General features: G+C 34.6%; 1 protein-coding gene across 6 annotated transcripts in view; it reads right to left on the bottom strand.

The window, feature by feature from the left end:
- The window catches only part of LOC139939373 (uncharacterized), a 179,335-nt gene extending 152,685 nt beyond the window's left edge, over nt 1-26,650 (bottom strand). For 5 of the 6 annotated variants that reach the window (XM_071935197.1, XM_071935199.1, XM_071935198.1 and 2 more), the window contains exons 1-3: nt 26,582-26,650; nt 17,642-19,535; nt 3,282-3,392 (exon numbers count right to left, since the gene is read on the bottom strand). In XM_071935197.1, the coding sequence (XP_071791298.1) occupies nt 3,282-3,392; nt 17,642-19,535; nt 26,582-26,613 (2,037 nt within the window). In that variant the 5' untranslated portion in view covers nt 26,614-26,650. Of the gene's footprint in view, nt 1-3,281; nt 3,393-17,641; nt 19,536-26,234; nt 26,442-26,581 lie in introns of those variants that run through there. The other variant, XM_071935200.1, reaches the window with a different exon arrangement.
- Nucleotides 26,651-26,807: the final 157 nt, after the last annotated feature.

The raw sequence follows: 26,807 nt of genomic DNA, 5'->3' as shown, positions 1-26,807 counted from the left end.
GTAATTAATGGCAGGCCCCCATGACATTTTTCTTGGGTGTTATGTACCAATTCTACTCTTATTATTAGTATCGATGGTGCGCAACCGAAAGTCATAAATAAACAATGACAAGCGAGGTAGGTTTTTTTGTGATCACATCGATGACCGGTGTGACCACAGCAGGTGGTCAGTGTTCAGTGATCGCAAGTGGTCAACACATCTCTTTTTTTAAGATGGAAATGATATGAAAGCTTTCACAATTTGTTGATCGGGTATTATAGTCAAGACTCATCGGAAATGAAGTGTCAAAATATGTAGTAAATTAAAAAGGGGGCTCAAAAATCAGCTCATTAACAATGTACTTGTCCATATTGATTACCCTACACTAGCAGGCCTTGAACTTTGCTCTTGAAGGGGTACAGCAATTTACCTCTGGTGCGGGGCACCTCTTAGAGGAAAATTTATGAGGCACTTTAAAAAATTGTTTACTACCCCAGTATATTAGCCCCTGAGTATTCCTGAAACTATTTCAACTCTTTTGGAGTATGCAGCACCGCAGCCAAATTAGCCAACAGTTTCCTAATCATTCACGTCAACAATATCTACTCAAGCAATTACCCATTTACTCTTTGGTGATGAGAAGCAATTATAGTTAAGAACACAAATGCCACGACTGCGATTAGAACCCAAACTTCAGATGACTCAGTCACCATAACTTAAGTTTCATGAGCTAGACCACCACACACCATGATTCATGAAAAACACAAAATGCTCAGGGAATTCTGCAGGGTATTTTGATTAAATGCTAATTTCTATTGGCTGGGTAATCTGACATTTCCAGGCAAAGCAGACCAACCAGCACCAAGGGACACCTAAACAACCATTAACCTACATTGGGATGGGATTGTCTTGCTTCCTATCTCAGACAATTGTGTAATTTAGAGATCCCATTCAGGAACTCAGGGACAATGCCAGCAACTATCTCAAGTGGCTATAAGGAATTCCAACATGTTAGGCTCCCAAGGTCTGTCCAAAAAAATGCAGGTCTGTCCATAAAATGCAATCTTGTGGTGCATTGCAGGTTTTTTTCCTTAAGGACAAGGCCAATGAAGGTTAAAATGAAAACACACAATAAACAAACATTACACAGCGGGAGATCCAAAAATAGTTTATCAATCCAATCATCAATTATTATGCTTTAAAGCCAACTCTTAAACTCAATTCTAGAGGGGCGAGTGAAATTATGTCAATAAGGAGTAACTCTTTGAAGGAAAACCACCTTGCTATTTATATTTTCAAAAGCTAAATATGTAAAGATCAAGATCATCAAGGGCACAGTGGTGAGGCCCTCGATGGTTCTTCAAAGAAATTTAAAAAACAGCTCACGGTTACAATTGAGTTACTAAACCTTAGCCAAATTTGGAAGAAAACAAATGGTATAAATCCCACCCTTCACAAACAAATAAAAAAGATGTAAATGGCGTTTGAATCTTTTCATGGCAGTACAGAGGCAACTACAATAACCAGCTTTCATTCTGTGACAGGCGTTCTGTGGTCATTCACTCATTGCTTGATATCTCCGAGGGGTGGGGAGATGACATGTTTCAAGTGACATCGGTATTCCAAAGATTACAAAGATGTGTAAGATCTTATAAGAAATGGTTTGTGGATGTATAGTCCAGAGCTGGCACACGGCTGTTCTTCCTAAATCTTGATTTAAAATTACTTCCAGGTTCGCATTCTAAATATAATATAAGTTATTTGAAGTGCAATCTGGAAACAGTTTCTTTCAAAAGTGTGTTACGAAATCAGAAGAACTTCTAAGATTTTCATAGTATAAAATTGTTTTGTACGTTTCATCTGAAAAAATAGTTAATGGTCTGACGTTTCACCCCTAGCCTCTAGATTTTCTAAATGGAAGGAGCTTGGAAAGTCTTGAATCATTTGTATGGCCGCCTGCAAATCAAGTTTCTCTTCCAGCGGCTATGGCTGTTGACAACAGTAACCCAGTTTAGTTATCCATGTAAACCAACTGCCCAAGCCATTACTTTTGTAAGCCACAACAAAACATTAAATTTATACTTTCTTTCCCAGTTTTCTTTTAGCCTTCGAGAAAGACTCTTTAAGGTTTAAAGCATCAGGCCATTTAAATTTTGTTGCTTCTCTAGTTTCATGAGCTGGCCTTTAAAATCACAGGATGTTTTCTTTTAATTAATCACTGTAGCCAATGAGTTACTGCAACACATTAAGAAAGTGTCATCTGACCCTCTAGCTAGTTCTCTCTTGTCTCCTGTAATCAAGCTCTGTGATATGAAAGTCTCCGACGACAGCCAGCGAGGGACATCAACTATGTCATCACAGAATCTCTCAAGTCAATTTCAGAATTGATATATGGTGATGTGATTTTTTTTTCTCATCGTACTTTCTCTTTTTCATGTCACAAGAATTGTCCCAAGATGTTTCTATATAAATTGATTGATATAATTACTTCTTGCTGATAACAGCTGCAGTCCTGGTGATGGTGAGTACATATCCAAGTAGCAATTATGTTTATTTCTACCACAAGAGGGCACTGTTGATGAGAATCAACTTTCTCCAAAGCTGGTAACATTTTAACACAAGATGGCGCTATGTCATTTTGTCAGTACTGTATTTCTGTTCATAAAGCACTTCTGATCCTTTTCTAAATGTGGATGGATTGGTCATTGGGATGAATGGAACACAAGAGGGCGCTAGTACAGTAGATCACAGTCTATCCTTAACTGGTACAGTGCAGCCACACGGTGGCGCTGGAGTATTAAACTAGACTTCCGCAATAATAACACTATACCATCCATCATGACAAACAATAACATATACCATATTTGTAACATAATATTATTTTTAAGTGCAAATTGCGTTTAGATCTAAACTTCATCTGGAAGGAAGTTGACCCTTAGTTAGAGGACCCCTCTCACTTCTTCCCTTATGAACTGTGAAGAGGGTACCCTGTTTCAGCCCCCATTGATTTGGGTCGAAAGCCCAAACCAGTTAAGTGTAGCTCTCACCTTGAAGTGGCCGTCTGTGTCCGGCCTTGTGAGTTGGTCGATATCTCATTTAAATCAAAAAATGTTTTAAAACACTAGGTACTGTAGCAGCAGACTTATCTATACATTTACGTATATGGCTAACATAATTCTAAGAATACGCACACTTCTCAGAATAAGGGATTTAAGTCTGCTGCCACCAAGTGTCCCCAAAAGTCTCCCATCTGAAAACTCCTGAATCCACTTAAGTAAGGGGGTGGTAAAACTTGAGCCTACCTTGATGGTTTCTCTGCTGAACTTGAGCTTCCGAGGTTGTTTTCTTATACAGTCACCACCTTCCTCATCATCATCACTTTCAGAGAGAGCAGAGATTTCGGCAAAATGTGTCTACAAAACAAACAGGGAAAAACACTTTTAAAAATCTGCAAAATTATAAAACATGATTAATTTGATAGCCTTCTGTTTTACATTTAAGGCTCTTTAAATATCACATAACACTAAATTACAAACAATGACTTTCTTCCTAGCACTTAGCTAATTGACAAACTCATCAAAACAAAAATCACAGATGAACAAAAAATAATAATCTTCAATGAAACTCCAGGGAACCAGAGAAATTTAGTACCAATTAATACACCAAACTAAAACCCAAAGGGAAAATAGTCTGGCTTCTATTTGATAAGATGACAATCAGCATTCATGACTGTTAATGCATCCAGGGGACAAGACAACTGTATTGACAGTGAACAAAGGGTAATGATTAGCCTACTTGGTTTAAAACAATGACAAGCTACGTTTGTGTACATAGATCACTAAGGTCACAGGTGTTGGTTTTATGTTGACAGGAAACGGTGATGGAATTATCAGGATGCTGACACACTATAGTGACTACACACACCTGTGATTCAGATGCAATAATGTACCCATCTATTTTGTGTTTCAAATCTTTTGAATTTTGAATTTCTGTCTAGAGCTGGTTTGGGAAGGTGGTGAAAGGTTATTCCATCTTCAAATCAAAACCTGCAAAGAGTAAAGATGGGCCTAAGCCTCAAGTATACAGGTTCCTAGGAAGGTTTAGTTAAAAAAATTACACTAATTCAATGAAAAACATTCACAGCATGAACTTGTCCTAGATAAAAATATTTAAAACTCAGGGGGACCTTGTTCCCTTGTTACTTGCACATTTAATATAGTATCCGAACCACATGGCACCAATCTGAAAAACTACTCTCGTACAACATACCCCAACAAAGGTACACATGTATTATGTGCAATACATTGTATTTCATCGGTGAACAATCCCTAGATACCAGCTGACATGTATAAATAGCACCAATTCCCTACATAGGTCACCAGCATCATAACAACACAAACACTAGGGCACTGCACTGGTTACTGTACTTTCAAACTCTGAAACACAAACCCCTATTATTTTCCTGCCCTAGATAGATTAGAATTGAATGAAGCTGTCACTCAATGCCTTCTGTTGACAAACAATGATTCAATGATGAGGTATCTTGAGGACACTCAGGTCATGAGAGAGGTCAAGTGAGGCAGGCGAGAGCAAAGAGATAAACCAGTGGGCGGGAGCAAAGAGATAAAAAGGAGGGCAGGAGCAACGATTGTCTTTTATATCCGAGGAAAATTAAACTTTATTATGCGCTGTGTTTACAAACCAAAACATTTTTTTTGCAACTGCATCCAATTTAGCTGTCATTTATCCCCCCAAATTGTTTTCAAACATAATGTGTAAACAACGGTTCTGGTGCACAGTGTACCATTTCCATAGTGTTACCTCATTGATAAATACCACCATCCTCATACTGTGATTTGTCACAAAGGTTCTGTGGGAATTCCGAAACATCTAGAAGCTTATTTTCTTCATCAGGATCACCGGTACTCTGTATTGGCTTTGTGTTCAACTTGAGTTTGATTTCACCACTGATCGAAACTGAATCTAAAGATCACATGTCACATCGCAGGATCATTCATAATCCCACATGGGTTCCAACCATCATATCACGCTTTGCAGGATTTGATCCTGCTTCGATCCTACTCAAGAGGTGGATCAGATTAAGGGATATGATCCTAATCCCTTTTGCATTCCCACTGACATACATGTAGGATCTCTCTTTGATCCTGCAATGCAAGGTCTGACCCCCAGTTTCATGGCTTGGCTCTCAATGCATCACCAATGACCAAATTAGAAATGCAAGCATAACTCATTCTTCAACCCATCTGCCTCGACCATCTCAACCATCACATTGGCACATCACAAAATTTACAGCTAATAAATACTTCCAAGACCATACAACCCAAACAAAAGATTGGACAAATACTGGGCATAACGTCCTGGGGCACAATGTCACTCGCACAGCCCCAAATTGCCTCATGCTCAAAACAACAAAGGTTTGTCTTTGCATTTTAATTTTCTGCTTGATCAGATAAGTGAAGGTAATGTTAGTCCCTGGTGGGATTTCCTGATTGATAGGCCACATCCTCATCTGTCAGGACTCATGATGACCTAATTAATCCAAACCCTAAAACACTCGTCTTGACATTTCAAAACAGACCATCAAAGATTATAGACGAAACCTGTGACAGGTCTCGGTATAACCCATGGCATGCACAGCAATTGCTGCAGTGCCTTGTGCTTTTGCTGTGGTGCCCTCTGCAAGTTTAAATACAAACTTACATTTTCCACATAGAAGTGCCCCATATCAGATGAAAATTGCTGTGCCCCTTCAAGAGTGAAGTTCAAGGCCTGAAGCTACACTGATTGAGGCTCTGCTTAAATCAAGGAATTCTGCCCTTACTGAGCTCTGAGAAGAACACTCATTCTATGGGACGTAAGCACATAATTCCATGGTAAGCAGAGAAATGAAACGGCCCTTGTGATGTTGAATGAGCAGTCCCCAATTAATCAAAACATAGTTTCACTGGATTTTGTTTCTAAGAGGGATGGATCATGGGGATGGGTGTGGGAGGAGCGAGAAGGTTACATCACAGATAAGATGATTGAGACTGTTGACATTTTTGTTAAACACTTTAAGTACTTCAGTACTTTAAGTTGTTTAAGAACTACAATGTATGAACAACCTGAACTGTTTATTATGAACCAAACTTAACTTGTGCCCCTAAATATGACTCACCAGGTTGTAGGCCAAGAGCAGGAATGACAAAATGAAATGAAAATGTAGGAGGGAAACGGGGCAGAGTAAGTTTCCCTTGGGATAGCAAAATCCCGGTTTTTGAAAGTCTAGAAACTCGCAAAGAACAGACGGAGGAAACCAACAGCAGGAATATGGCAAGTTTCTAACTGAGGGGAAAAGGTTCAGAGACTCTCTAAGGAGTTGAAAGTTGTGTTCCTAACCATGGGTTCTGGACTGTGGTGACTGGTGCAGTCTTTTTTAAACTCAAACTCTTAGATCAAAAAATATATTTCCATGCTTTGTATCTTTTTGAAATCTTAGATTGTTCCTTAAAAGGACGCAATACCCTCTGATGATTTTGAAATGTAAGGGAAACAAGGGCAATAAAAGTATCAATTTCTCTGCTGAAGTTGTAAGGCTCTGAAAGGAAGAAATGGTATGGTCACAGGTTCGAATCCCACCCAAGTTGCAAACATGTACTCTGACTCGTTTTTTTCTATAGTAGTCTGGAAATCATAACAACACAATCCTGTTTCATTTTTTTCGATAGATTGCACTATAATACATAATATACAAGTAGATAAAAATCCTAACTCCTTTAGTGGTTTACTACATGTACGTATAAACAAAGGACCCTTCTTCGCTCTTTTACAAAATTCTTCCTCATATGATAACTCAACACGTAATTGAAATCTTCATTACAGTGTACAGCTCAGTCCAACAAAATCAAACAAAACATCAGTTGGATTTGGACAGAATCTTAGTGGTTACACTTCTCCGTTCTTTACTACTCATCCCAAGTCACACAACAAATAATATTACAAAATGTCAATCCTTATTAACTCTGTAAACATCTACATATCTCATAACATATTCGGTGCACACTTTAAATATTATGCACAACATCTGAGAACTGTTTCACAATAAACCGTTCCATGACTACATAATACACTACGGAGAAGAAACACAGTGAGTCAGCCTACTGTACATGATGTATGACCACAATCATGACGTGGCCAACCCCTATCTCATGAATAACTCAAGAGCATCAATCCCAGATGGGATATTCCTGGGATATCCAGCTCATTTATGCAAGATCTACTCCATCCGTCCTCCATGCTTCAGTGCATCTTTGGTAGTAGTCTCAAGGTTTTATCATTTTACATGAACGTACCCATATTTTTGTGGCACTTTTAGTTTTTTTAAGACATATTATACCAAGTTCTATAGATTTCATGACTGTATGAAAATGACTATGCTCAGGGTTTCCCTTAAGTCTTCTTCACTGCTCTGAATGTCACTAAAAATGTTTTGGGTTTGTTTTGTTTTGTTTTACAACTATAAATTAATCCAATTGCAAGGCAAGGCAAATGAGTAACAGCATGTTTCATAATAGTTTCATAGAGTAATGTGACACAAACGGTTGAATGATTGTATACGTAGCCTGTGTTTAAAGATGAGCTCCATGAAGACTTGATGGTTTGAGTATGGAAGTAGAATGGTTTTAGTAAAATCAATCTGATACTGCATGGAGGCAACAGAAGCACAGATTCACAGAGTTAACTGAGGCAATTGTTGTTTCCATGCCCCTGGTCACCCCTTCCAGCAAAACATCTCAGTCCCTTTATTTAGAAAACCTTACTAAGAAACAAGTTGCTAAGAAACAAATTACAAGAATGAAGTATCAGGCCTGCATCAATTTGAAGAGGGTCCACTGAAATATCCAGAAATCTCTTAGGGCACCCCCCCCCCTATTCTCCCCCCCCCCCCTATTCTCCCCCCTGTCAGGATATCGTTCGAGCATGGCTAGATCCTCCCCTTCTTCATGACGCGCCAAACCAGACATTGAAACAGACACGCTTCCTCACTCCCGTACCTTCGTCTATCCGAGACGCTTTAAAAAAAAAAAATCAACATTTAGTTTTCATTTCCTCTTGTTTAGCCTGTCAAGTCTGACTTGCTCATACACTAATTGACATTTGCTGATGCTGTCTGATGACTATTTGTTACTATTGCAAATCATAGAATCTATAGACAGTGAAACGCACAGTCGGTTTTTCGTAGAGAAGCATGACTTTCCAATTCCATCATCACGTTTGCTTCTGCACAGAGAGTCGAAAAGATTTTTTTCTTAAGTGTTTTTTATTTTCTACATGATTGTCAAGGTCTAACTCACTCGTAATTCAATTTTGCTCATTCAAACAATTGATTTCATATTGATTGATATTAAATCCCACTCCGAAAGCCTGAAAATGGTCAATCTAGCATACAACTCTCTCGGTGAAAAATCTCTTTACATGTTCATGGCCATCTATGCATACAAGATTCATGTGTTAACTGTATTTCAATCATAAAGCCCGGTTCATACTTCCTGCGAATGCAAAGCTAATGTTGATGTCACAAAATTCGCAACAAATATTCGTAGCAGTTCAGCTCTGCTCAACACACTTGCGAATATCACTGCGAGAGGATAGTTGTGATGTGAAATTCACGCCAAATTCGCTTATCCTTCGCTTTCACAGGAAGTATGAACCATGCTTTACATGTAGAACCCAGACCGTCTCCAACCCAACAAAATCCAACAGTTGTTGGCCTATGTTTTGATTTAATCTTGTTTGATTGACGACTAAATCCTAACCACCCCAACTCATCAAAAATCAAAATCCAACAGCATGTTTTGTTTGATCCAAAGTATTGTTATCATACAAAGCTCCTGAGATCTTAAAGATTGTGTTTTTCACATCAGCACCTGAGCAGCTGAATATCTTGAGCCTGACATCTTCAAGTTCATTAGAGCTTAAACATCAAGGGACAAGGCATTGACAGATGACCAGATTGGCCTGCCAGCCCAAGGTGTGAACTGGTCATTCGAATAAATCTGATGCAAAGATCATCATAAGGAGTAACCAAAAACCCTCGAGTCTACATTGTAAGGCAGGGAGGCGTACTAAGAAATACAAAAGTTCATTTCAAAATTTCTGCAATCTCAGATAGCAACATCTACTTTGATCTCTTACAATACTTCCACATGTAAAAGAAGATAATCAAGCACGTATGCAAATAGGGCTGCCCAAAAAGTATCAAAAAGTCACCCAGATTCCCCCGCCAACCCAAAATGGGGTGTTCTGCGCCACAAAGCTTTCCCAATGTTTCTCTAAAAAGGCCAGCGCAGGTGTGTAGCCTCCTTAATCTTCTTCTTACATATTCCTCCATGGTAAAAGTACAGTCCATCATCTGGTGTATTACATACTGTATGACATCATTACTATTTTCATGAATGTGGATTATTATGGCATACTTTTTTTTATGACTTCTGTCTTCAGTAACATTGCGGGAAAAGCTTTTGAATCCTACAAAATCTATCTGAAGTTACAGTCCAACAATAGTTAAATAAACGGGCATTAAGTATGTCAGTGAGTATCTGTGGGTCTGATCACATTCACACCGCCTGTACAAACTCCTCTTTCGTTCCATAAACCTTGACATACTGTAATAAGAATCAGAATGCAAGTAAACTGGTGCAAATGCTCCACAACAGGTTAACTTCGATTGAGATAGAAGTACAGAAGGCCATTGCAATGTTTTTGCTTGAGCGACTTTGTATTCATTGGCTGGAGTGATCCTGAGGGAAAGGTTTTAAGCTCAAGTCAGTTGCCAATCAAACTCTCAATAGGACAGGGGACCATAGTTTGGGGGTCACCCAAAACCCTGGAATTTTAATGGGGACAATGGGGTTTTGTGCCTAGACTGCTAATAATGATTGTGTTATATGTACATGAATGAGTTCGTACGTACATTATGCCTACAGAAAGTGTACAAAGCTCTATGAAAGAAAAAACAAATGCAGATGGCAACATACGATTGTTGACAATTTTATTTAGCAAAAATTCATGAATAGTGCTTTAAAGTGACAAAGTTTCTGAAATTGTTTGAATGTTGGTGTTAAGTTTTTCTGACGAAATTGGTTATTAAACAATACATAAATTATGGATCTTGTTGGTCATCGTTTTATCGTCCGCGACAATAAACATAAAAATGTCAAAAGGAATATCGCCACAAATATTGTACACAACAACAAAATTGATTTTGTTGGTCGTTGTCCTTTTTTATTAGTTCGTACCACCCTAATAAACATTACATACAATATGCAGTGCCAAACATTTCGTGCTAAAACATGGAGCTGAGAATATATTTTTCTGCACAAAGAAGCCCCTGAACAATTCTTAAACGAGGCACATACTGTGCACGGCGAATGGCCACGAGCCACAATTTGATAAGTTGCCTGATTGCAACAATGACCTTTTTAAAATGAGGTTCACGGCACCGAAGTGTGAAGCAGAGAGGAGGGGGGCAGTAGAAATTATTGAAACTCAATCTTACTGAACAACCAATCCACCCTAAGGCGTTCATCATACAAAACGCCATCAGCCTCCAGTGGCAGCCAGAATCCTATAGAACTCCTCCTCCTGCCCCTTTTGGTGCAATACCCCCAAAGGAGATGGTCCCAAGCAGGGTAATTATCAAGCAGTAATGTCCAGGACCTGGCAATGGCCCTAGACTGCTGTGGGACATTGGGGGAGTCAAATGAGTGCTGAAGTGCTTTGTTATAAATGTAGAGAAGTCTGAGAGTTAGGCAATGAATGAGAGAAAGGGCAGTAGTCTGACCATGGTCTAATTTAACTCATTTGCATTCTTAACTGAATTTTGTACACAAGATTTCAACTGATTTTAAATTTTATACAGGCCTCGAAAAAACCTAAAACAATTGCAGTTGCTATAGTGCCCTGTGCTTTGCTGTGCTGCCCTCTGCAAAGTTTCCAATACAAATTTACATTTTCCTCACAGCGTGCCCCTTATCAGAGGAAAATTGCCGCCCCTTCAAGAACAAGGTGCAAGGCCTGTTGTAAACCAATCCATTTTCGGTCAATTTCATCATTCTGAACCGCCAAAGACACTTTTACGTTCACGTACGAGTGGCGCGCAGGCTTTAATGTCAAGTTGCCAATACATGTACATGCATTATCTTCATTCGTTGAGTTTGCCTGTGATGCGTTTAAATACAGAGAGTGAACATTGGGCGTATTTGTGTTCCAGTAATGGTGGGGAAACCCAAGTACAGGCTCTCCTTAATTGATTAGTCAACAGGCCTCAAATTGAAACAGAAGTGAAACCTGGGCCATGTACAACAGACATTCAAGTACATTACAGACATTATTGTACACGTATGCACACATTACTATTTTCCATGGCGACTGAACACAGGTACGAAGGCCCTGGGATGTACAAGAATGCTTGGCCATATGTGGGAATCTGCCTCATATAATGTTTTGACATTTTATCATAATCTATTATAAACAAATTCTTCTCCTATGCCTGACGACCTCACAGGAAAACAAACAATCTTATCAGTGGATTCCTGAGTGTCTGCTCTTATTTGATAATCGTTGAGCGCGGTCGTATAATGTAACGCCCAGAGTTCGTCTCAGAGAGTTATGGAGGCCCGTACAAAGATCCGACAAGCAGAGAAATAAAAGTGTAGGACCCACATTACTCGGCCCTACACTGGTCAGAATGTGAATGCAAGAACTTTAAGACTAGAAATTGGCACGCTTAGAGAAATTTTTAAATGGCAAAGTTTCATCACCATAACATTAAAGATGTTACTATTGTGTACACTACATTTATAAAAATAAAAATACAAAAATATATTAAAAATACCCTACCTACAATGTATCTCAGCCTATGATGTACATTTTTATCATTGGTTTATTTCATTTGAAACATGAAAGAAAGTTCATTACATGGTACATGCATCTGATAGGTTGATATTGCAGCGTGGGTTTGGGGGTTGAGTTGGACAGGAGGTAGTTCATCCTCTCTACATTTAGTAAACTAGGGATGTAGCAACAGGTAACCTTTAAAAAATAATTAAATCAACTTTGAACCATGTCGTGACCAATGTTGTACCATTCCTCTGAACTTGATTAATGTTATCTAAATTGTCAACTAACCCTTAAGTTGGAAAAAGGGGGGGGGGGGAATACAGGCAGGGTATGTAGCTAAATTATGAAGGTCTAAAGTTTAACTAAAGTTTAACTTAGCCTCATATGATAAGATGATCTTTCAATTAAGATGCACATTGTACCAGTGCGTACCTTCTTGTTAATTTGGCTATCTAACTTAGCAATGTAATGAACAATTATTGTACTTTCCCTTTAAATTAAGACTGTCCCTGATTAGCGTGATTACTGATGAGTCACTGGCAGTGGAGTGAAGCCAGAATCATTTCTTCAATAAGGACAGCGGGGGAGGAGGAACATGTGGGGGTGGGGACAGGGATTTGGAAGGGCGTAGATGTAGCCTCATACAAGGTACACATAATGTAGAAGGGAGTTTTGGGCAATCTGCGTCTTGGTAAACAGAGTGACCTATTTCCAAAATTCTGCGTCTTGGTAAACAGAGTGACCTATTTCCAAAATTCTGGTACATATTGAACACTTTGCAAGTTTTACTGAAGCAAGCTGAATTGAAAAAAAGTTCTTAGAATAGTTTCTACAGCCTGATCCAGGTAATGTTTGACATGCAATAAAGTAATGCAATAAAGTAATGCAATCAAACTAATAATAGTCTAATTGTAGGGGTACCATGATACACAGTAAATAATAATATACATGTACTGTAGGCCTGCACCAATTTATACAGTGACCATGTAGGCTACATGACACCTTAACAGGCATCCACTTCTCCAAAACAAACAGCCTGACTCAACTGTTTACAGTTTTCACTCAAGTCACAAATCAAGTCACACGTAGCAAGTTGGTAAAACAGTTTCATGCACTTGACACTTTCAACTGTATATTACCATACTGTATACCATACAAGGTTCAGTATATCAACACTAGAATGCCTTGCCTCAATATTCTTCATGCCTCAATGCAGACACACTGTACAATATCTTGTGAATATTATTAGGCCCTACTACAAATAATTACATTATTATATGTGTACATTGTACAACATGCACCGGATTGTTTTTGTACACACTCCATCTAGAACAAAAAATGCTTTGAAACGGTCATAATTATTGGAGGGGGTGTAAATTACATGAATGTAATGTCACAGATACATGTAGTGACATCGAATCATGAGGAAGGTCCAATGTACATGTTGATGTAAACAGCAACAGACATGACCCAACTACTGTACCCAATACTCCCTGATTTTTATGACCTTGGTTACGACTGACTGATAACAAAGCAACTTAATCTCCATTTCACCAAATGAAAAGAAGATTCTAAGAATGAAATGACAGTCAATGGATGGGTCAAAGATTGAGGTTAGGAATAACTTGGAATGCAATTCTTTGTAAAGGTATGTAAAACCACCAGGAACTGTCGTTTCTAAAGAACACAAAAAAACTACACAGGTTGCACGGTACACTGTAAAACCATAAAGTAAAAATTAACATATTTACATTATATGATATCAGCCTAACGAAGATTTTTCACAGAATTACTATGTAAAAGCCTTACACATTTCTGTCTTTCTTCACACTCTTGATATTGTACAGCTTTAATATTACCCTTCTATGTTCCCCAGCCGCCACCCCCAATATCTGCCCACACCCCTTTGTTCCGACCCAGTGTATTTCTCTAATACTACAGAGCAGTAATACCAGTGGCATCAATTTCGCAAAAAAAGTTACCTCTGCAAAATTTAACATAATTTTTCTTTCCATAAATATCGTGGCTACAAGGGGCTGCTGCGCTGAATTTTACGACCACCAAGAAACAATAAACCAGCAACAAACCACGATGAGAAATCCATCAAGAATGTCAAATATTTTTTAATAATTCTTCAAAGTGGGGAATACCTCCTGGGTATATTATGTTTTGTTGTCAGTTGAGCAATGAGCCACTGAGGAATGTTGCAAACTTCCTTTATGACTGAAACCAGCAAAGAGATGTTCACAATGAAAATGGCAATCACTCAGCCTTTCAGTCATTGTACTTTGATTGTGCCCTTTCATTGTTTCAAAAACAAAGGAAACAGTGCAGGGGAAAACCTTCAGAGCATTTTTTTCTCTCTCCTAACCATCCATATGCTTTGGACAAAAATTTCAATAATCTCCACTTAACATCATATCTTGTAAGCTGTACCGGACCAGAAATATTTGTAAAAGTACCCATAATAGTAGAAAATGTCTTGAAGCTGTATTTGAAAAAAATTCAAGATCTGTACAGATTCGATGTTACTGGCCAAATGCTAGAATTACCACCCTACTTAGTGAGCTTTTGGAAAACACTACAATGCAGGACATCAGTTGTGATTTTACTGGCCAAAAAAATGGTAAAATTACTGGACTGTGGTCCGTGGTCTAGTGGTTATGGATACACAGTTTGCTACAATAAAACCATCTTACAAAAGCAAGGCATGAAGGTCCAACATAATCAAACCCATTTTTTGTATGAGGGAATCAGTGTTAGTTATTGCCTTTATAACACAGGGAACCAGACAACATAAACACGATTTGTGGCAACCTGGTGTTCATAAGGCATATTGAACAAACAAAAATTGTACATAATATTGTGAATTGTTTTTAGGCTATATGTAACTAATGCACAACCCTTTTTTCCCCTCATACTTATTTAGCTTCTTGGCTTTTCTCTCACAATTAATTTTGCTTTCCTTTGAGTTCAGATGCCAAAGTACCTGGTTGTAGTTGAAATCCAACACTGGGTTTCTTAATGGACCCTGATCCAATGTTTTGTTTGATAGAAGCTTGGCATTATCTTGGGTAATGGAAGGCAACCAATTTTGAGCCGCCATCTATTCACAACTGGCAGCTGTGATTTTTAGAAGGGGGATTGAAGACTGCTTACCCCTGATTTCCATTATCAACCATAGCTTCTGACCATGCTGACTGATGCAATATTATGCGTAAGACTGTGCAAGGTTTTTCTATTTGTTCATAAAAACTACCCTCTTCTTCCATTTAAAAAATAAATCCATTTATGGATAGCACCCATTGTTTCATTTATAGTATTTGACCTACAATGTGCACTTTAATTTCACAGACCTGCAAAACAACTGGTACTCTAAAGCTTAGTCTAATCAATAAAGATGATGCATTATTATGGCCACGTAATCTGATTACGCTATTCACATGACTACAAGCCAACATGGCTAATTGCTTCGCTGTGCACTATGGTTGCAAAATGCATGTACAATGATGTACTGTGACTGATGACTGAATTGTACATTTGAATGTATTAATACAACTGAACCATGATGAATGGAACTAACTTTTGCCAGTCATGATGGTAAATGTACAATAAAACATGAATGAAGTTCATTTAATACACATTTCCCCAGCTGTACAATTGTAATGTAATTGTACTTGTACATGTATGAATACCATCATGCTACTAGCATCCATATCTTGTCCGTTATCTCGACCACACCACACACATGTTCCTCGTAATTTGATCAAAATTTACAGAACAAGTAATACAGCATGCTCGAGATGCCACCAACATAATGCACATATTATGTGTAGTATGCAAACACAAGCACATATTATGTGTAGTATGCAAACACAATGACACATTTCTTTGTTCGTTTTGTTATTGATATACCTTAACTCTGTTTTTTAAAGGAACTTTGCATTCGTCTTAGAGCAAACACTTCACTTAAATTGAACGTCGAACGACACATGATGTGTGTTTGTTTTAGGGACACAATATTGCACTTAACTGCCTGTTAATGAAACTAAGGAGCCCTATTTCTTATTTTATTTTTTAATAAAACACGGCCCAGATTGCGACTTTCGGTTCAAGTTAAATATCAATCCTCATCGTTGCAAGCCAATCAACACTCTCACTCGACGCCAAGTCGCCAACCCAGTGTGCTCTCGATATTAAATTTATGAGTCAATATTCCCGAAGTGTTAACTTTCAGACACACCGTGATTCACAACTCTGTCTGGCCTTTGACCAATGAGTCAATGTGTATTACTGCATTTGATGTCATTTTTATGTATTCGCATTGCATGGGCGAGTGGATGGATTGACAATAGACACTAGAGATTGTTCACTTACAATGTATGGATTTATGTAATTCATGCAAATAGACTGTTATAGTTGGACTACAAATCATGTACACTGACTGAACCAGTAACAGATCATCAGTTTGGAAATTGTTATAATGTTAATTGGTTCACCTCCTTGCGCAAGTTGCAAAAGTGATAATTTACTTGTCAACAAATTGTTGATGATTATGTAATATGTACAACATGGTTCCCTGAAAAAGTCTCACCTCACCACCCCTAACCCGATAAAAGGAATAATCTCAAATAATGAAACAAAAATCAGGCATTATCATTGCTGAAGATTCAACCTCAGGAAAAATCAAGCCATTAAAAAAAACGTTGAGGAAAATACATTGTCCATTTCAAACTGATGAATGACATAACTTTGTAATATTGCATTACTACATCTGAGATAATATGAAGGTATTGCAGTGCACTGTTTTTTCCTGAACAGTAACTCAACACCCCAACCATAAACTCTGATTAGTGTGGTATGTTTGGCCCCATGCAAAGCATCTATAATCAGATTGGCAGTGTAGCCCAGCAGAAACAAACAAAAAATGCACACTCGGAATTATTTAATTTTCAGGTGAACGACAACAACTCACTGTAGTTCTAAGTTTTCAAAACTTTGGTTAAAACTAAGCTTGGGCGATATAACGATATTATCGAATATTGCGATACTAATTTGGAAATGATTTCGATATCGGATCGATTTGGTTTTAATCGAAATATCAATATATCGCGATATATCACGATAATCGCGATATCGATTAAATATTGCAAAATCGCGATGTATTTCTTAGCTGAGACATCTTGCACCCCTTAGGTTTGGAGTAAAACCAGAAGAATAGGTCATTAGAACACCTCTGTTATACTATGACTGTCTCTTCTACAACTTTCACTGGGAGTTGTAAGACTGATGATGCCAAATTTAGTTAATCGCGATTATATCGAATATCGCGATATATTGTCGGCGATATATCAATATCGCCCAAGCTTAGTTAAAACCCTCACTAAGGACATGCCTTTCTGTCGGTCATGATTTTTCTATAAAGAAATGTATTATCTCCTACTAAACATTACAGGGTTTGCCCTTTTTAAGAGACTTGCTTTTAGTAACTCCTAGAACTAGCCCTAAGTTAAGTTAGGACTATCTTTGTGAAATCAACCCCAGTGCCCAAGTCCGTATGTCAAATTAAATAGGAATGCTTTTCAACACTGAACTACCAGATGAACCACTTGTAGGGAATGGTTCTTGGGTGTGTTAACTACATGTAGCATTTGGCCACTGGACCACTGTTAAGGGAGAAGACTGCACGGTGTTTACCTAGGGACAAAAACAGATATTGCATTTGAAGAATCTATTTCTAAAAATAGATGAAGGTTCTTACCTGTGCAGCCTGTTCATCAACCTTCTCCTCGGGCTCTGTTGGACTGTCAAGGTCATCTTCCAAAGACGATTCCATGATCCCAATGAAAGTATGCTTCGGTTTCCGATTCAATATTTCCTGTGCCTCAAGGCTCAACTGTAGCTCAAGAGCATCTGTATTCATGTCTTCCTCCGTTTGATCCAGATCCTCGCTGTCCTCATCCTCCTCATCATTTGTAATCACTGTTTCTTTGGTCCGCATCGCCATCTCCATCTTATCCAGGTTGCCGCCACCGATTTGGCCAATAATGCTTTGGTCTGTTGGGCTCTGCTCTGTTGTTGCATAGCTTGACGAGGTAAGGCTTGGCTCCTTGACTGCCCTTGTCGAAAGGAATGTTGAAGAAGCATCTGAGTTTGCATCAGTGTCAGTCTGGTGGCTGATCTCATCCTGAGATTCCCCCGAAGAGAGGCCTCGACGAGGAGAGCCAGTCTGAGGAGACGCAATGCTCGAATCCCATGCTGGGCTCGCTTTGGTCTCCTCGACTTGAGAAGCTGATATGGTGATCTCACGCTCTTCCACGGTGGTGTCAGAGGCAGAGGCTTGGGTGCTATACTCCGATGACATCTCTTCACTGTCTTCATCTTCATATTCTCTAGAATAACGACGAATTCCTGACCTGAGTTTACGGGGGGAGCCAGAGGAACGGAGTACCACAGGCTTCTTTGCAGTAGGAGAAGTTGGTGAGACAGGGGACTTTCTGTCTTCAAGGTATACTCCACCTTCTAGATCGAGACCAAGTTTTTCATGTAAATTAATTTCTGGTTGGTTTAAGGCTATAAGAGCTGATGCAGAAACAGGTGTCTTGGTCTTGGGGGCCTGAACATGGTGGATGTCCGTTGGGCTTAGTGCTCTAGCTATATAAGGCATGGGATCATCTAGGCTTCTTCGTCTTATGTCATACTCTGGCGATCGAGAACGCATCTGAGCTCGGCGAACTGCCGCAGGTTCTGATGCAGGTTCTCTGCGATCTTCTATATATCTCTCGGAACTTCCATTTTCTACACCAACCTGTGGTTTTGTATTCAGGTCATGAGACTTCATTTTTGGTGAGGTTGGGGGTGAAGGTTTGGTCCTCTCTGATGCTCTCTGCTGTTGAGGGGCATCCTGAATGACTTTGGTAACAGGATTGGCGTTACGCATGCTAGTACTATCTGATACCTTAGCATCAATTCGTCTTGATGGCTTCTCGGATACCTCCACAGGAGATGGCCGCACAGCAAGAGTTCTCTTTGGCGACTCATTTTCAACAGAACTGCCTGTGCTGTCAGTAGACGTATTGCGGCTGTAACGTTTCTTGTTGAGGTGAGGACTGGTTGGTGGACTGAGTGGCTGCTTTGTTGTGTTCTTCCTTGCAGTCGGAGGACTTGTTGCCTGGTGGCTTTCAAATAGCAATCGAGCATTCTTGAATCGCATCTTTGGATTAAATAGCAATCGAGCATTCTTGAATCGCATCTTTGGATTGATCTTCTTATCTGAACCAGGATCCTCAATAACCTCTTCATCTGACTCCTGTTGCTCGAAGACATTGGTGTTTAGCTCCTGACTTACGGGTCGGGGTTTACTGGAATGCTGTGTTGTAGTGGTGCCTGCAGTTGTTACCGTTGGCTCAGGTCTAGTAGACACACCATTTGTAGTATTTACCCTTGGCCTGTAGGCTGGTTTAACATCTGCTGGGGCTTCAAAAAGGTGGCGCAATTTACTCACTTTGGCGCCTGGTGTTGTCGCAACGTGCATATCCCGAGCGACAGAGGTTCTCTTCTCCATGTTGATGTTGGGAATATTCCCGCCACCACTGGTACTGCTAATTCTTGTGGTCATGGTTGTTGACATTTCTATCTCATCATTCCCAAGGGTTCTGTGGAGGAAAAAGTCAAAACAAAAACGTTAGATATTATTGTATTTCCCAAGCAGTATTTTGAAAGTTGAGCACAAATTATTACAGCCTCTCAATAAAGAAATTTTTTTGCTGAGCAATAAGTAACATGGAGTAAGTTACCCACAACTGGGGCGATAAATGTGTTTCTGCCGAGCAGGACTTTTCAGTCCTTAGCAAAATTCCATCTTAAGCAGCTTGAAGAAATTACGACATGGAATAGCATCTGCTTTCCTAAAAGTATCACACAAATTTGTAAAGTGACACAATAATTCAACATCCCTCTTGTGGTTTGTACTGTGACAAAATGTTCTGATAAAAATATTGAGGCCAATGGCTCATTTGAACCAGGCTATAAAAAAAAACATGTATTAAAAAAGGCAGAACATGAACTCCATGGCACTGTTCCAAACCTACAAATTAGTGTAACACTAAACAAAACAAAACATCCCCAAGAGCGTTACATTACAAGTACATGTAAACTCAGACAGCTGAGACCTACTGTTCAATTTCATCATAGAGCAAGGACAGATTACACAGTGTACAGTACACGACACTTACTGTGCATATTGTGCTTGAAAACATATCAAGTCAAGTATCAATCCGTTTATCTTTCTCTGTGTTTAGTAATTTACATGGCAAGTTACATTGCATCCATTTTGCAAACCATTTTCATTATAATTTTTTGTTCCAGTAAAATAATAAAATATTAAAGGTTTGTGTACATGTACAGTGTACATGTACAGTGATCACATTATGTACGTTTTCAACACCAGTTTCCTGCTCATTCAAGCGTACATAATGTAGTGTAATTTAAGCTTGGATGTACAGTACACATGTAAGTAACACAAAGTATTAAGTATAAAACTAATTAATATTGACAATGTACACTAGGGATCCTTAGTTGACGTACATGAGTGTACACTACACACACATGTATGGACAGCACAGTGTGTACGTTGTTTACCAGTCTGAACAATATGTACATTACACCTTAAAAGACATTGTAACAGTAGTTTTTGTGATAATCAGACACAAACTTCATAGGAAATCTCTATAAAAGACCAACTGTTACTTTAATGATATCCATCAATATTCAATATTTGTTAGACGATGTGACCTGAATTTCTATAATCTTTACAAAAACTATATTTCAATCCAATTTAACTTTCTTGTTTAGCACGAACCCATTATCAATTTAAACTAGGCAATGTATGCTCAGTGCCTTCCCGAGTCCTATGAAAAGAATCCGTAGGATTTTACTACGGTGGAATTTGAACCAACTTTGCCATTCTAGAGCAGGATCTATGTCTAACCACTAGACCACCAAGCTTGCCAAGTAGCTAGAGACAGTTTGAATCCTATGTTTTAGCAATAATTTGTATATCATAATGTATATATATGCTTTCATTGCAAAACACATTTCATTGACATTAACCAGCTGATTTCCGTTTCACCATTTTGTATAACACAGTATAAAAACTTTTACCATAGCACCCAATGCAAAAGGCACCAAAGTGTTCTACAATACATAGTGTAGTCATCCTTTTTGCATGGGCAGGCACTAACTGGTAGACTGAGTGAATACAATGTATACCAATAAAACACCTCCCACAATCTTTTGAAAGGGGAATTATTTTGTCAAATCAGTAAATACCACTTTAGTAATTGTACCACCTACAAATAACAAAAAAATTGGCCTACGCCTAGTTATGCCATATGTTATTGTGCTATAACATGTAGTCCAACATGTCTGAGTGCTAACGGCTCCATCTAGAGCCAGCTCGTCACAACAATCATAGAAAACTTCTGCACAATAACAAGTAACTATCCAGATTCAAGGCTGAACAAATTACATGTGCAATTGTGCATGCACAGTGCACACTTTCAAATTGACTTCAAGACAAAGCCATGATTATAGGACTAGGCTTTTATTTGATTTAAATCAGTTTTAGCAACAACGGCAAATTTGATTTTGATTTTTGTACAGTAATGTTAGGCCTATAATACTGAAAAATACTTCTTGCCCAATATCCAATCCAAGATTGTGTTTTTGTTAGCTATTTGGGCTCGTGGGTTTGTTGTTTTCCTACTCGCGATTGCCAACACAATTTCTTAGGGGAAAAGTGTAGTTTCTTAAAATGATTTGTCTAAAACAATGAAAATACATCAAGACTCGCTCTAGTAAATTTGTCTTTGTTCAACCCAAAATGAATTAAAATTTGAACAGCCAGTTTCCCTTGTGGTTACTCATTTGATACTAGAACAAAAACGATTACAAATCTGGGTCTAGCACTGTGTAACTTGTAAGCACTTGTACATGGTTAATATTACACATTAGTGTCAACTTGATACCTGATAGAAACCACACCAACAAGCCATGTCCAACGGCCTGTTTCCTCTGCAGCAATTAGTTTCAAGACACTTCATGGAATAAGAAGGGGACAAATTGTTGAAGTCTTCTACTTATACTTGTGGCTGGTGCTTTTGGGTCATTACGGTCAATGTCAAATTTAAGTACTTCAGGCGTATATCAAAAGACATGATAAGGCAATTGTTGGTTTTCTTGGCCCCGAAACTATGGGCATACATTTTAGCAACTGTCTGTAGTCTGAAGAATTCAAACTTAACTGGTCACTTGTGACTCAAGCAAGTCATTTTTCAAATCCAACTTGCCCATTTATGGGTTACTGTACTAAACTTCTTGTACAAGGCTTCCTTGATTATAATATTATTATTAACTGGCTTTTAAGATGTAAGTTTTTCTCCACCAGTTCTGTGACACAACGTTTTTGACTTGTGCTTTTTATCAGCTGAATAAGCAACATTTATAATTACTTCAAGAAGAGATGGGAGACTGACAGTCATGGTTAAATTTAAATCCAGGTCTTGGGAGTGGAAAGGTAAGGCAGGCACGCATAAGAAGTAGTCATGACTTCCTGTTTATGCTGCACACCTTTTTTTTTCTTTAAATCCCTGTAAGTCTTGAACTTCATCTTGGCATTATACTAGACAACATTTCTCCAGAACCCGGGCAGATCTTGGCCCTTCAGCCCTACACACTGTACCTTGAAGTATTCCAATATAAAGTCAACATTCATTGTTGTGACTGGTTACAGTTACCTCAACTGAAGGAAATCACTTCGCTCCTTCATAAAGTCAAAGGCCTGATGTTGTACACAAGAGGGTTAAGTAGTAGAGCCAACAAATGTTTTAAACTGCATGACATCCTAACATCACAACTCAGTAAGAAGCAAAATTACAGCAAGGTACACATGGTCCAAATTACCTTTTTGTTTCACATTTTCAGAGAAATTTTCCTTCAATAATAATAATAATAATAATAATAATAATAATAATAATAATAATAATAATAATAATAATAATAATAATAATAATAATAATAATAATAATAATAATAATAATAATAATAATAATAATAATAATAATAATAATAATAATAATAATAATAATAATAATAATAATAATAATAATAATAATAATAATAATAATAATAATAATAATAATAATAATAATAATAATAATAATAATAATAATAATAATAATAATAATAATAATAATAATAATAATAATAATAATAATAATAATAATAATAATAATAATAATAATAATAATAATAATAATAATAATAATAATAATAATAATAATAATAATAATAATAATAATAATAATAATAATAATAATAATAATAATAATAATAATAATAATAATAATAATAATAATAATAATAATAATAATAATAATAATAATAATAATAATAATAATAATAATAATAATAATAATAATAATAATAATAATAATAATAATAATAATAATAATAATAATAATAATAATAATAATAATAATAATAATAATAATAATAATAATAATAATAATAATAATAATAATAATAATAATAATAATAATAATAATAATAATAATAATAATAATAATAATAATAATAATAATAATAATAATAATAATAATAATAATAATAATAATAATAATAATAATAATAATAATAATAATAATAATAATAATAATAATAATAATAATAATAATAATAATAATAATAATAATAATAATAATAATAATAATAATAATAATAATAATAATAATAATAATAATAATAATAATAATAATAATAATAATAATAATAATAATAATAATAATAATAATAATAATAATAATAATAATAATAATAATAATAATAATAATAATAATAATAATAATAATAATAATAATAATAATAATAATAATAATAATAATAATAATAATAATAATAATAATAATAATAATAATAATAATAATAATAATAATAATAATAATAATAATAATAATAATAATAATAATAATAATAATAATAATAATAATAATAATAATAATAATAATAATAATAATAATAATAATAATAATAATAATAATAATAATAATAATAATAATAATAATAATAATAATAATAATAATAATAATAATAATAATAATAATAATAATAATAATAATAATAATAATAATAATAATAATAATAATAATAATAATAATAATAATAATAATAATAATAATAATAATAATAATAATAATAATAATAATAATAATAATAATAATAATAATAATAATAATAATAATAATAATAATAATAATAATAATAATAATAATAATAATAATAATAATAATAATAATAATAATAATAATAATAATAATAATAATAATAATAATAATAATAATAATAATAATAATAATAATAATAATAATAATAATAATAATAATAATAATAATAATAATAATAATAATAATAATAATAATAATAATAATAATAATAATAATAATAATAATAATAATAATAATAATAATAATAATAATAATAATAATAATAATAATAATAATAATAATAATAATAATAATAATAATAATAATAATAATAATAATAATAATAATAATAATAATAATAATAATAATAATAATAATAATAATAATAATAATAATAATAATAATAATAATAATAATAATAATAATAATAATAATAATAATAATAATAATAATAATAATAATAATAATAATAATAATAATAATAATAATAATAATAATAATAATAATAATAATAATAATAATAATAATAATAATAATAATAATAATAATAATAATAATAATAATAATAATAATAATAATAATAATAATAATAATAATAATAATAATAATAATAATAATAATAATAATAATAATAATAATAATAATAATAATAATAATAATAATAATAATAATAATAATAATAATAATAATAATAATAATAATAATAATAATAATAATAATAATAATAATAATAATAATAATAATAATAATAATAATAATAATAATAATAATAATAATAATAATAATAATAATAATAATAATAATAATAATAATAATAATAATAATAATAATAATAATAATAATAATAATAATAATAATAATAATAATAATAATAATAATAATAATAATAATAATAATAATAATAATAATAATAATAATAATAATAATAATAATAATAATAATAATAATAATAATAATAATAATAATAATAATAATAATAATAATAATAATAATAATAATAATAATAATAATAATAATAATAATAATAATAATAATAATAATAATAATAATAATAATAATAATAATAATAATAATAATAATAATAATAATAATAATAATAATAATAATAATAATAATAATAATAATAATAATAATAATAATAATAATAATAATAATAATAATAATAATAATAATAATAATAATAATAATAATAATAATAATAATAATAATAATAATAATAATAATAATAATAATAATAATAATAATAATAATAATAATAATAATAATAATAATAATAATAATAATAATAATAATAATAATAATAATAATAATAATAATAATAATAATAATAACAATGGCGCCTTCTATAGAGCAAGTCTCAAGTTAACTCTGAAGTAAAGTCTGACTGTCATTTACGAGGTCAAGTCTTGAGACTTGTGAGTTTTTGAAAGTTAAGTCACCTCATTTATTTTCCACTTCCTGAAGTCAAACTACACATGTAAAGTCTGTATACAAATGTAAGTCAACGGCCCATAAAAAAAAAATTAAAGTCAAATTCGGTCTAAAATCAGTCAGAGAAGATTACTTGAATATTTTTGGTATTGATTGATGGCAAAGACGAAAGTAATTTATAAATTAAAGAGGTCCTAAAAAATCAATTTATTCTTAAAACACTGCTTTCCACTTTCTCCATAACTAAGCATGCTAAGAAAGAATAGGTCTACAAAGTTAAAGTTTACAAAGTTAATAAATAAATGTTGTTGCCAAGTTGTTATTGTTTTGGCATTGTTTTAATTGTATGATGTTTGGCTCATTGTTGTTGACAATTTTTTTTTTTTAAACAACAATCCACAACCAACAAAGTTACCTGTTTTTATTAAGAAACTAAACAACACACTATTAAACCATTTACTAAGCTGCATTTTTTCAAGCTCAAAACATTGGCAAAAACAAAATAATTGTTATTGTTAAATAATAATATTTCCTCGCCCTGCTATTTTTGCTGTAATAAGGCGCACTCGAATGCCCCATACAAACGCACGGGGAATTTCACGCACGGCAATGTTGTGTGTGACTGTTGTATGAATCACGATTGTCAAAAATATATGTGCTTACCTTTTCACAAGACTCCTCTGTAACACAAAAAGCACTTATCCCCAACCTTTCCAAAACAAGACACGATGTATCTAAAAACTATAATTTCGGGATTGGAAGAAATAAAATACTATGGGTTTTGCTTGAAAAAAACACCACACCACAGAAGCGGGATCCCTTCCGTATTCCGTGCACTAAGATGCCACCATTTTGTAAAAAGTGGGCAGTGTGTGTATTGACACTTCAAATCGAACTGTCCCAATACATTGATTTGGAGAAGTCTTGACAAAAATTATAATGTTTTCCACAATTCTGATAAAAATTATTTATATAAATAATACAAGTTGTTTCATTTTTCAATTACTAACCTGTACAGATCATATAACAAGTTAAAAGACATTATTTTTAGCTTATTGATTAGCACCGATATATCGAGAAAAAAGGTGATGGTCTTACCTTGATAAAAATAATTTATGGTCGGGTTCATTAAATAAAGGGGCGCTATGAAACGGCGAGAAAACATTAAATTGACTATTGTTAAATATTTTAATTTCATGGCATATTTACATAATAAATTGATGTATTTTGTACATA

The sequence above is a fragment of the Asterias amurensis genome, chromosome 7 (assembly GCF_032118995.1).
Source record: "Asterias amurensis chromosome 7, ASM3211899v1".
In the NCBI taxonomy this organism is placed as follows: domain Eukaryota; kingdom Metazoa; phylum Echinodermata; class Asteroidea; order Forcipulatida; family Asteriidae; genus Asterias; species Asterias amurensis.
The sequence above is the reverse complement of the archived record's forward strand: the minus strand, read 5'-3'. Positions and strand labels throughout refer to the sequence as shown.